This window comes from Brachyhypopomus gauderio, chromosome 1, assembly GCF_052324685.1.
Source record: "Brachyhypopomus gauderio isolate BG-103 chromosome 1, BGAUD_0.2, whole genome shotgun sequence".
NCBI classification, from domain to species: Eukaryota; Metazoa; Chordata; class Actinopteri; order Gymnotiformes; family Hypopomidae; genus Brachyhypopomus; species Brachyhypopomus gauderio.
This window is the reverse complement of record NC_135211.1, coordinates 14,512,691-14,524,352: the sequence shown is the minus strand read 5'-3', so window position 1 is coordinate 14,524,352 and position 11,662 is coordinate 14,512,691. Positions and strand designations below refer to the sequence as shown.

Below are 11,662 nucleotides of genomic sequence, written 5' to 3'. Positions count from 1 at the left end.
TCATTCTGAGTCATAACTTATGTACCAGTGAAAACATGTTCCATATGTTATTCCATCAGATGTTACATATTAAGAAAAAGTTTTAAAAAGTAAAAATTGCAGTCTAATATGATTAAGCAGAGTTCAGGATAAGAGAAGTACTTCATTAAGACATTTATTTAAAGATAATAACAAGAGCTACATCAAATTTGAAATGACATGTACCAACTCTATTTATAATGTATAAATAAAGTGTTCTAGCATGAAAAATGTACAACAAACCACCTGGATAAATGTTCACCATTCAGTGTTTCGTTCCATATGGCTGGTTAGCAAGCAGCTGTGTGAGATAGACAGTTACTGTAATTAAACGTGTCCTGATTCAGAGATACAGCATCTAGGATGGGTAAAAATATCTTGGTCAATGCAGTGTGCTTCACCAGAGTAAAGAGGCGTTCTCCTTTGCACACCACAAAACATCTGTTTTGACTGGGTGTCTTTCTAGCAAAGCACAAGACATGTCTCCCTTTTTCGATTGTAAATTTAGGGTTTTTCCATGTCCCCCTCGGGTTGTGCGTGTGCGTGTGTGTGTGTGTGTGCGTGCGTGCGTGCGTGTGTGTGTGCGTGCGTGCGTGCGCGTGTGTGTGTGTGTGTGTGCGTGTGTGTGTGTGTGTGTATATGTGTTTGTGTATGTGTGTGTGTGTGTGTGTGTGTATATGTGTTTGTGTATGTGTGTGTGTGTGTGTGTGTGTGCGTGTGTGCGTGTGTGTGTATATGTGTTTGTGTATGTGTGTGTGTGTGTGTGTGTGTGTGCGTGTGTGCGCGCGCGTGTGTCGGCGTGTCCCCCTTCTACTTTCCTCCTCCCTCTTTCCATGTGACAAGAAAGCTGTCCCGCCCCCTTCCATTCTCACGGATCGAATTACTGCCTCCTCAGTGCGCGCGACTGAACCCCGTCGCTACTCCACTCGCGAGCGGCGCAGCGCACACCGGGCGCACCCCGACCGACCGCTCCACGTCCCTCCACGCGTTACCTCGCTACTTCCACCAGCTCAGCCACATCTCACCACACTGTCCGAAGATGCCCGTGATCATTGTGGTGCCATCTGCAAGATTAACCTCCGGTCGCGCGGAGTAGTCGCGGAGCTGAAGGGAGGGAGAGAGATCCCTCTCTCTCTCTCTCTCTCTCTCTCTCTCTCTCCTCTCACCAGTCTCCCCACATCTCTGGGCACTTGGTCGCGAGCCACAACCGTCGACGCGATTAATTGCGTTGTGTTGGGTTTTCTCTCGCGCGCTTACACATCCTGCCTCTCGTCCAAAAGAAGGAAACCGAGGCGACGTCGTGGAAATAAAATTAGGGATCGGTTTCTGCATTGCTCATACCAATAATCAGTAAAGATGGATTCTATAAACATGGAGACGGTGGAGAAGGAGTGCGGTGCGCTCGGAGGTCTGTTCCAGGCCATAGTTAATGACATGAAGGTAGGTTGTGTGGTGCACGCACTGTAAGGCGTGACTCCGTGTATTTATTTCCCCAGCGCGTCCTCCGTTGCGCCCGCAGTTTGTCATTGGCGATATCGAGACCGTTATCACGTCCGTCCAAACGCGGTTCCGTCCGGTGTTTGTGTGATGTGCGGTAGTCGTGGTGCTGATGTGTTTATGGGGCAGTCTAGCTCCAGTGGCGTGCTCCGTACTGTCTGATGTATGTCGGTGAATGCAACATCCCTCATGTTGCAGCCGCGCGAGGATAGTGCAGTACGGACGGACGCGTGTCCATCGAACCGGACGTGTGGTTGGGACGGTGCCGCTTCAGCCTCGCCATGCTGTCATTCCATCACGTTTCATTGGGGGTTTTGCGGTCTGTCTCGTGTCCCACAGAACGAGGCTCTGATTTTGTTCCACGAAAAGCAGTATATGAATGAAATGATTAAAGATACAGTGATAGTTCGGATGCATTAAACGGGACTGCTGCCCGGGTCTCCAACTATCCAACCGAGCCCGGATTTTGGTATTGTCTTCGTTGCTTTTATTAGTGGACAACGCTGGAAATGAGCAGAGTGGAACAACGTTTTAGTCAGAACCGAATGTGTTAAATTGAAGGCTTGTTTATTGTTGTTGTTATTATTGTTATTATTATTTTCAAACTAACGTACTGTCGTTACCACAGACCATTAAGCTCTGTGCTAGTCGACCACTGCTTCGTTCCCCCTCTGTGAAAGGGTGCGAACATCAAGAACTAAATGACTATTTAAACTCACTCTTCCGTAGCAGTCTCATTCCTGATGTGCCTTTCATTTTTCTCTCTCACATCAAATTTCTCAATTTCATTGCGTAATTTTCATTTCTGAATTTATTTTTGACATGCACGCGCTGAGCTCATTTTGTCCCGGATTTTCCTTGCTGGTTGGCTAATGCCTATTGTTGTGCGCTGGGGATTGGAAAATAAGGGTCAAAACACGACCCGCCACATTTAGCTCTACGTGGCGAAGAATGCTTGATAGACTAGATCACAGGCCTCGGGGGTGGTCACGGTGTGCATCAAAGCTGCCCTCTTGGCCAGCCCAAGGTCTGGTGTATCACTTTGCAATGCAGAAGGGCACATTAGCAAGGCCAGTGTTTGAAATAGAGCAGTCAAACACGATGCAGGTCAAGCTTTCAGTGTGATGACAGTGGTTCAGACGCCTTCTGTCTGGGGATCTGACCTGTAATCTGCAGACTTTATACTGTGTGTCCTATTAAACAACCATTGAATAATGATTGATGGTTTAGATGGACATGAGTGAATTCTCCAAAGATCAAAACACAAAGATAGTAAAAGCATCACTTCAAGAGTTAAAGGAAGGTAAACTTGATTAATATGATAACAATTCCAAAATTTTCTTGGTAGTCTGGATCCAGAATCTCCTAGTCTCAGATGCTAGATACATCAATTACAAATATTTGTCATTTCTCTTTTCAGTGTAATGTAAGATCTGTGGATAATTTTCATAAGAATGATGACTTTTCAGAGACCCAGAGGGGAAGATACCTCTGCTCAGATTGACAGACAGGACAGTCCTCCACAGTTGCGTTCTTCACCAAATACTCTTGAGTTTTTCTTGTTGGAAGCTGGTTTCACAGAAAATTGAGCAATCGTCTGGGATGTCAGACCATGTAGGCATAACTACTAGGAATCTTTGAATCAATAAAAGGCAAACCGTAATGTGTTCCTAGTCCACTGAGGTCTGATTTGTGTTAGTTTATCCCTGATGTCTGACTATACCACTGCACCCACGTTCCTTTGTTGCTGGAGGTTGGTGCCCTGAGGGCATGCCAGCTCACATGTGTCTTAGAACCAGCACAATGTCTGAACTGCCTTTGTGCTGGTAGAGGAATACAGAAGGAGCCTCATCAAATCAATATACTGTGGATTCAAACCACTGTTGTCAACTTTACTCCAAAACAGATACCACTGATGAATGAATCATTGAATATTGATAGCTTTTTTTGGTCTAAACATGTAGGCATATTAAGGATTGGAACCTTATTTGAAATATTTTGCTGATGACAAATATGAACTTAGTGGATGTTTGCGTATGGGTGTGGATAAGAACGCTTTGGTTTGTCCCTTTTAAGCAATACACTGTAATAACAGCATTACTCAAATTATTTTGAGAATGGCCTTAGATTATAGGGGATAATGAGTGAATTTGAGATCAGGAAGGGATTATTATGAGTGAGTGAACACTTAGGCACCTTGGCTCCACACAGAGCCAACACCTAGGCCCCTTTCTTAAACCCATAGCCGTGTGCTGGTGGACAGAAAAGGCAGGGGAAGTTCTGGAGACGAGGAGGAGAGGGAAATGATGGAGGTCCATGTGTTTGCCAGCTGGAGCCACCATATATCACTACTGTTTACATTCACAGGCCTCCTGCTGAGATGTACATACCAGTGTACAGAGAACTGTACACAAACTACACACACACACACACACACACACACACACACACACACACACACACACACACACATATTTACACACACGGAAGCAGGTATTTGCACATTGTGACCCTCCGTTTAGAACTCAGCCATGTTTTAGCCATTCTCTGACCTTGTCATGTATCCGGGGAAGGACGTTTTATACAAATTGACTTAATATCTGCTGCTATTTTAGCACATGTTTAAGCCATTCTCCACAGCTTTGGTTTTGGCCCTGATGTAATCTGAGCTGGCCAAGAGGCTTGCTGTGGGACAGGGTCCACACAGGCTGGGTTCTTTGCAGGACTGGAGGGCGTGTGAACCAGAGCATGTGTCCCCACTTTACACCCTCTCTATCCAACAGGCCTCAGACACTCCTCTTCACGTTCTCCCACTCAGTTATTTATCTAGCTCTGAGGTCACTGCCGTGTCTTGATGAGGTCTGCTCAATTTAAACGAGCATGTTGCCACGGCCCTTCATTAAACTCGTTAAGGCTAAGGGGCTCGTTTGGGACGGAGGAGCCGTTGTGGGATAGTGAGGCTTTATTGTCCCTGTTGTGCAGGATCGAGAGATTCTGTGAAGTGTAGGATATAGTATGTATTATCAGTGCATTTATGTTCTAGATGTAATGCATCTAGCTTGTATTTTTCATTAAAAACAAATTTAAGGCTCTGGGTGGGTTTGAGACTGCTATGGAATAGAAGACAATGATGTTTCTTGGGCTGAGAGTCACTCTATATGAAAGTGTTTTCCACTTACTTTGAGCTTACTTACAGTATCACTCTATGAGTGATACATCTGCCATACTCTTTCTGTACAGCGAGTGTGAGCTAGACTCCTATACTGCCTATTATAGATAGATAGATAGATAGATAGATAGATAGATAGATAGATAGATAGATAGATAGATAGACAGACAGTTCATACGGGGAATCATTGGAAACTCATCCCATCTGCTTTTCCTTAGTTTGGTCACCAAAGATTGGACTATTTGCAAGAGAAGCATATGAAAGGAAAAGGTAAAGGAAGTGTGCAGTTTAAGAGACTAAAGACATTTGCAAGATAGACATGGAGAGAGAGAGAGAGAGAGAGAGAGAGAGAGAGAGAGAGAGAGAGAGAGAGAGAGAGAGAGAGAGAGAGAGAGAGAGGAGAGAGAGAGAGAGAGAGGCAGACAGGGAGAGAGAGACTGGCATCTCTCATATTAAGTGGTTTCTATTATTCATTAGGACACTAGGGCATGGCTGCTGGCTAAGGTGGTAAGCACAGGAGCTGGAGGTGATTTGCACATCTTCACTCATTCACTCACTCACTCACTCACTCACTCACTCACTCACTCACTCACTCACTCACTCACTCACTCACTCACTCACTCACTCACTCACTCACTCACTCACTCACACTGGCTGTGCATAAGGTTGACTTCAGTTGTAGGACTTCACTCTTTTTGTACATACCCCACAAAAGCATGGTTTCAGAGCAGCCCAGCAGAAGTGGATCAGCCAATCAGATGCTTCCTTGTCACATAACAAAAGCCTCACAAAAGCCCAAAGTCGTGCATCTCTCCATTTCCCCATTCTTTCCTTTGTTTTATTTGTGTAAGTGGTGCAAGGGACTTTGGGTACGAAGGATCCACAGTAAAGCAATGTCGTCGTCCCCCCCCCCCCCCCCTCAATATTTTATCTGTTGTGTAACGTCAGCATTCAGCAGACAGCAAAGTCAAGCTTAGGGGACTCTCCTATCTGGACATATCAAGGTCTCTGAGTAAAATGGCCTACACTTTTCATTATCCAAAGGTGAGAGACATAAAATAAAGGACAGAACAGGGAGGAAAATAAATTCATGGATTCACGTTAAAGATTTGACTGTTTTTGATCCCCACAGCATGAAAGTATCAGTGTTGTCAATGGTTTTCATTAGTACAGTGGTGTTGTTTAGGTACAAACTAAAGTCAGCAGCCTACAATCTCTCTGTTTCATCTGACAGTAATTTACCGTTTCTCTGCTAATGTAATTTGAGTGTGACGATTCGCCAAACGTTTAGGAAACCGAACACACGGGGCTCGTAGCAGTGTTGCTATTGTTACCGATTCGATTCGGGTGATGTGACAGTTAAGACTGTGCCAGTAAGAGTTGTGCTTGTGGAGTCCCTCACACTGCTGTGTCACATTAGCATGTTGTTTCGGTTAGCTTCGAGGTTAGAGGCTTCGAGGTTGGAGGCTTCGAGGTTGGAGGCAGCGAGGTCGGGATTCCGGAATGAAAACGTGACTGCTGTCTGTGCTTTTCAGCGCCACGACAACCACCTGGGAGTGTGCATGCCAAACAACTGTTCCATCCATAAATTGTGGGGAAGACATTGTATGACAGGACATAACACACTGCATGTGCACATGGAACATTGAGCTTACGAAATCACATGAAACCTCATTGTGTGTTTGGTCCTGTGGATGTTAAGGCCAGGGAGCCTTGTCCATCCTGGTTTTCATAATTGTTCTCAAACCTTTATAATGTCTACAAATTTCATATCCTTCTGCACCGGCGGAATATTTAAAAGAGGCCGTGTCAGTAGCTCTGTGTTATAAACATTACACGTGTAAATTAAGGAGAAAGTTCTCAAAAGCTCTCACTGTTTTTCTTTTGTGTCGGGGCCCTTTGTTTGATTGGATTCATTGGTACAGATAGAATCAGGCTAATGTGGTTTAAGTTTTCTTGGACCGCCACAGAAATCAATAGGAGAGAAAGGAGAAATTAAGCCGTACAGTGACCCATTCATTTTAGTTGCAGAAATGAAAATGACTCGTTTGAACGGCGGAAGAATTTGTCTTTTAAGCTGCCTGGTGAAGTCTGTTCAATAGCTTTTCATTAGTGTAGAAGATAGTGGAGAGAGACTCTTTGTTTGGGATGATCAGCAGTTGTAAAATCAGTCTTTTCTGATGTTATAAAGACGGTTATGGGCACGCGGTGCCAGAGACGGATAGAAATCTTAGATAGTAAAAGCGGGGGATGGGTGGGTGGGGGGCTGCATTAACAGAAAAACTAGTCAGTCCAGCACAAAAGTATTTTTCTCATAATGCTGACATTGATCTAGGTCCGATATACATGCTTTAGGAACATGGGTCATGATGTAATACATCTGCAACGTTCATTTGCTCTAAACTCCTCAAAATTATTATTATTTTTATTATTATTTTGACATGATGTTTAGAACTTCAGGGTGATTTTAAGTAGTCTTTATCATTTTGAGATGCACCAAGTTCAGAATCCTAACGGACAAATGTAATTAAGGAATGCAGCGCTTACTGTAGTGCTGTGTTGCTGGTCAATACGGGTATTGATCAAGCAGCAGATTGATCAGCTGGGAGCTTCTGAAAAAAATCTTAGTATGGATTGTCATGTTCTCCACAATGCCACTTAATTTAAAGTCCTTTTACAGATTGTTGTTGTGTACAGGAGTTCATGCTCGTGGTGACCCTGGTATTCTCATCAGTATCGGGCTTTTGAGGTCCTAATGGGTGGGATGTCTTTGTGTTTTTATCATCCTTTGATTTTTGGCACTGATCAAAATGTACCCTTAATACCTTTTTTCCACTTGGTTAGGCTAAAGCAGAAATAGCACGTGTCTTTCCCTATGGTGGGCAAATGATGGAGGAAGGTACTTATCCGATTGTTTGTGGATCATTTGATGAGTCAAAGAGAGACAGAGAAAAGGCATAGAGAGGGAAGATGGGAAATATCGTGAAGGAAAATGAGCCGGTTCGTGCTCTTTGCATAATCAGGTACGCCCAGCTCTTTGATTGGATTAGATCAGTGTATATGCTAATGAGGTGTGAGGGAGCCTGACAGAGGAGGCGGGGCCATCTCAGACTCCTTATCTCTCCTCCACAAGGCCTCCTTAGTAGGATGGACCTCACGCTCACGCCCCAGAATAGAGCACTTCAAACGATGCTTGTTGGGGGTGGGCGGGGGGTGGAGTGGGGGGGTGGAGTTCCATTGGGAATATCGCACTCCTGTTTCAGGGGGAATTGACATGGCATAACGGCGAAGGAGGTGGCGGAGGCTGCGTTTAATGCCAGCGGTCTGAGCCCATGCCCCTCCTGCGGTGGCACAGCTCTCCTGTGCTGTTCCGCTGTGCCCTCTGTCCTGCCTGGGCTGTCCTTCACAATGGCATTCATCTTCTCTTCTCCTGCTTTGTGCACTTTGCCCAGTGTGCTCCTTTGTCTTTTAAAAATTCAAATCATTACTTTCGTTCCCTGTTTTGCCCCCTCCTGCCCCCCCTTCCTTCTTGCTTTCCCCCACCTGCCCCTCCTCTAAATTTCTAAAGCCTCATAAATGCAGGGGGGGGGGGGCAAGTGGGGGCAAGCCAGGGGGAGGTGGTGATGGTGGAAGTGGTGGTGCATGTGTGCATGTGTGTGCGAGTGCATATGTGTGTGTGTGTGTGTGTGTGTGTGTGCGTGTGTTAGCATTAGGGTGGTTATGAAGTCAAGGCAGAGTAAGAGGAACTGGTAGGTGGAGCTACCACGGTGGCGTTGCCCTCCAGCTGTGCTCTGGTGTGGGACTAATTTAACCCCTCCCCACACGGGCCTCCTTTGCACCTCGTCCAGATCCTGTTGGAACCTGCCGCCCACGCTGCTGGTGAAGGAAGGGTCGGGCTCGGGTATCTCTCCTGCCCCGCAGCGGCACACGGCAGCTGGGGCAGCGCTGGCAGGGGCTCCGCTCTCAGCGCCAGGTCTGGGCCAGACCTTCCATCCAGTGATGCTGGGGGGGGGGACCTGGGCATCCCAGACTGCGACGAAGAGTAATTGCTTGAAGGAGAAGCTTAAATAAGAAGCTAATCATCACACTATGCTAATGATGGGATGGTGGCGTCCTGTAATCGCGCTCGGGCTTTGATATTCTGTTTCGCTAAAGGCGGGGTTATAGTGAGGGCGGGGTTTCGCTAAAGGCGGGGTTACAGTGAGGGCGGGGTTTCTCTAAAGGCGGGGTTACAGTGAGGCAGTGCTGATCTTTTTAAGCGGACTTCACAAAGAGCCCTGTGCCCTCACTGTTTCCGTGGAAACAAGGCAGAGCCTTGTATGCGACTTGTACCCGTATTGTGGGATGACACCCCACTTCCTGCTGCAGGGGAAACAACCCCCCCACCCCAAAGAGTGATTCACACACTCTCACATGTACTCTCTCTCTGTCTCACCCACACACACACACACACACACACACACACACACACACACACACACACACACACACACACACACACACACACACACACACACACACACACACTCACACACTCACAGACTCACTCACTGGCATAGATTATGCCTTGCATGATTGTGCATGTCTCACCAATCCCTAGTTAACAGCAGCTGGCATTCACTGCCACCGCCTGCACGTTTTTTTCGAGTAGAAACCTCACAGTATTTGTCCCCCGACTCACCTTTGACCCCCGAAAGCTGTATTAGATGTAACGATATAGCGGCAATCCTTTGGCCATTCAGAGTTTACAATGAGAAGCTTCAGTCCTGCAGTGCTCAGAGCTCACTATGCTGTCAAAGACAAGCGAGTGCAGGCCGTGTCCGCCCGGGTTAACGCTGCCCCTCACACACACACACACACACCACACACACACCACACACACACACACACACACACACACACACACACACACACACACACACACTAACGCTGCCCCTCTTCTCTTCCAGTGCTCGTATCCTGTCTGGGAGGACTTCAGCGCCAAGGCTACCAAGCTGCACGCCCAGCTCCGGTGCGTCCCGCCTCCACTGTTGCCCTGCACCTCATTGGTGCGTGGAACGCTAACCCCGCCCCTTTAACTCCACCCACTCTGTCTCCGCACTCTTCCGCAGGACCACCGTGCTGGCGGCCGTGGCCTTCCTCGACGCGTTTCAGAAGGTGGCGGACATGGCGACCAACACGCGAGGTGTGTGAAGATCATTCATGAAAATTAACTGTGCTGCAAAAAGCAGATTAAGATTAAGAGATTACGCAACGTATGGATGAGTCAGTGGGTGTGTTTGGATGTCTTCGAGTGTGTCTTTTTGAATGGAACGTGTAATGGTGCCACATGTGCTCACTTAAGATGATGTTGTCAAAAAGTTAGCTTTGTCTTTGGCATCCACTTTAGAAGTCAGCAGTTACAGTAATTACATTCATCTATTAAAAAGTTCAGCCTACTGTTTCAACCCTTGAGGTACACTTGAACTTGTAAGAAGTTTGACAGACTGCTACTATTTCACCTAAAAGTGGCACAGAAAAGATGGATAAAATGGTGACGTTGAATATAACGCCCGGGTCAAAAGCCTGGGTTCGTAGCTCGGGGGAGGGGGAGGTGGGTGACCAGGTTATTTTTGTGCCTTCTGCACAGCTCTTTGTTATGAGATCGAGTTGAGATCCTTTAGCGAAACTGGATGGTGAGAAAGCTGGCAGTAAAGAAGACATTAAAAGGACACTGAAAACCACCACTATTATAATGACCTTAATAGCCCCCCCCCCCCTTGTGGGAAGGTCTCATTCTTTCTGTCATATCATTTTAAGCTGCCTCAGGTAATGGCTATATTCTATCTCAGAGAGTATGTGTATATGTGTATATGTGTGTGTGTGTCTCAGTGGAAGTGTGCATTTTCGCACATGTGTATGTCTTTGGGAACCTTTATGTGTGCGTGTGTGTGTGTGTGTGTGTGTGTGTTGAGGAAGTCAATGAGATTCAGACAGGAGGGGAGTTGTTTAATGAGCTGTCAGGCTCTAGGGCTTTCCTGCATAGGCCATTAAGGTAGTGAGGGGCTCATCCGACCTCCCGTGTGGGTGGGTGGGTGTGGTAAAAATGGGGGCGGTGGTGGAGAGGGGCGTTAAATAGTCTAAGGAAGCTCATATCTCTCACTGAGCGGAGCTGGATGACTGGCGTGAGGTTTGGAGTCTCTCTTTGTGTTCTCGGGACACAAAGGCTTCAGCAGGGCCGTCTGGGCTTACGGAGTGCTCAGCCATTGGCTGCCGATCATTGCGACACTCACTGTCCGAGTGCAGCTGCTGTGATTCCAGCCGAATTGTGCGTAGGCAGTGTTCAGAAGTGCTCTCCTGTGTGTGGGTCGGTGTGGGACGGTGTGTGGGACGTGACGCGCACACGCAGACTTCACAGCTGGCTGCGTTGCCACTCGGGGGGGGGGTGCGATCGCTCGGTTGGTGTTGTCTCTGAGAGCGCCTGCACCGATGCACCGAGACGGCTCGAGTGCTTCTCCATCTCTGACTCACGCTCGAGCCCTAGGGCTGCCTTGGAGAGCAGACCATATCTCCTGCGTCCAAGTGGACGGACACAGAAGGGCCGTTGTTCTTGCACCTCAGCAGGCTTGGCCACTTTGCAGCAGAGCGTTACACGGGGCGAGAAACTGCCTGACTTCATGTGAGTTTATTGCATGCTGATATTCCAGTGATGTCAGCTTCGCTCTCCAAAGGGAATTCCCTCCTCTCATCCATCTCTGCTGGATCTCCACCAGTCTGGAGGAGGCAGTACGCACGGCTCTGTCACAAGGACGATGGAATTGGCGAGGGGAGCGAGAGAGACAGAAAGAGAGATAAAGAGCCAAGAGTAGTGAAGAGTGAGGGAAACTGAACTTTGTGAATATGTAATTGGTCGTACTCTGCATATTGAAAACATTTTTTCCTGTGATTAATCAATAAGTTGATTAAGCTGACATCTAGAATCTTAGGTTATGGCAGGAA

General features: G+C 47.1%; 1 protein-coding gene across 2 annotated transcripts in view; it reads left to right on the top strand.

Annotated features, from left to right (window-relative positions):
• The first annotated feature begins 908 nt into the window (after nt 1-908).
• The window catches only part of mtss1lb (MTSS I-BAR domain containing 2b), a 78,666-nt gene continuing 67,912 nt past the window's right edge, over nt 909-11,662 (top strand). For both annotated transcript variants that reach the window (XM_076998343.1, XM_076998335.1), the window contains exons 1-3: nt 909-1,458; nt 9,634-9,695; nt 9,796-9,869. In XM_076998343.1, coding sequence (XP_076854458.1) covers nt 1,375-1,458; nt 9,634-9,695; nt 9,796-9,869 — 220 coding nt within the window. In that variant the 5' untranslated portion in view covers nt 909-1,374. The remainder of the gene's footprint in view (nt 1,459-9,633; nt 9,696-9,795; nt 9,870-11,662) is intronic.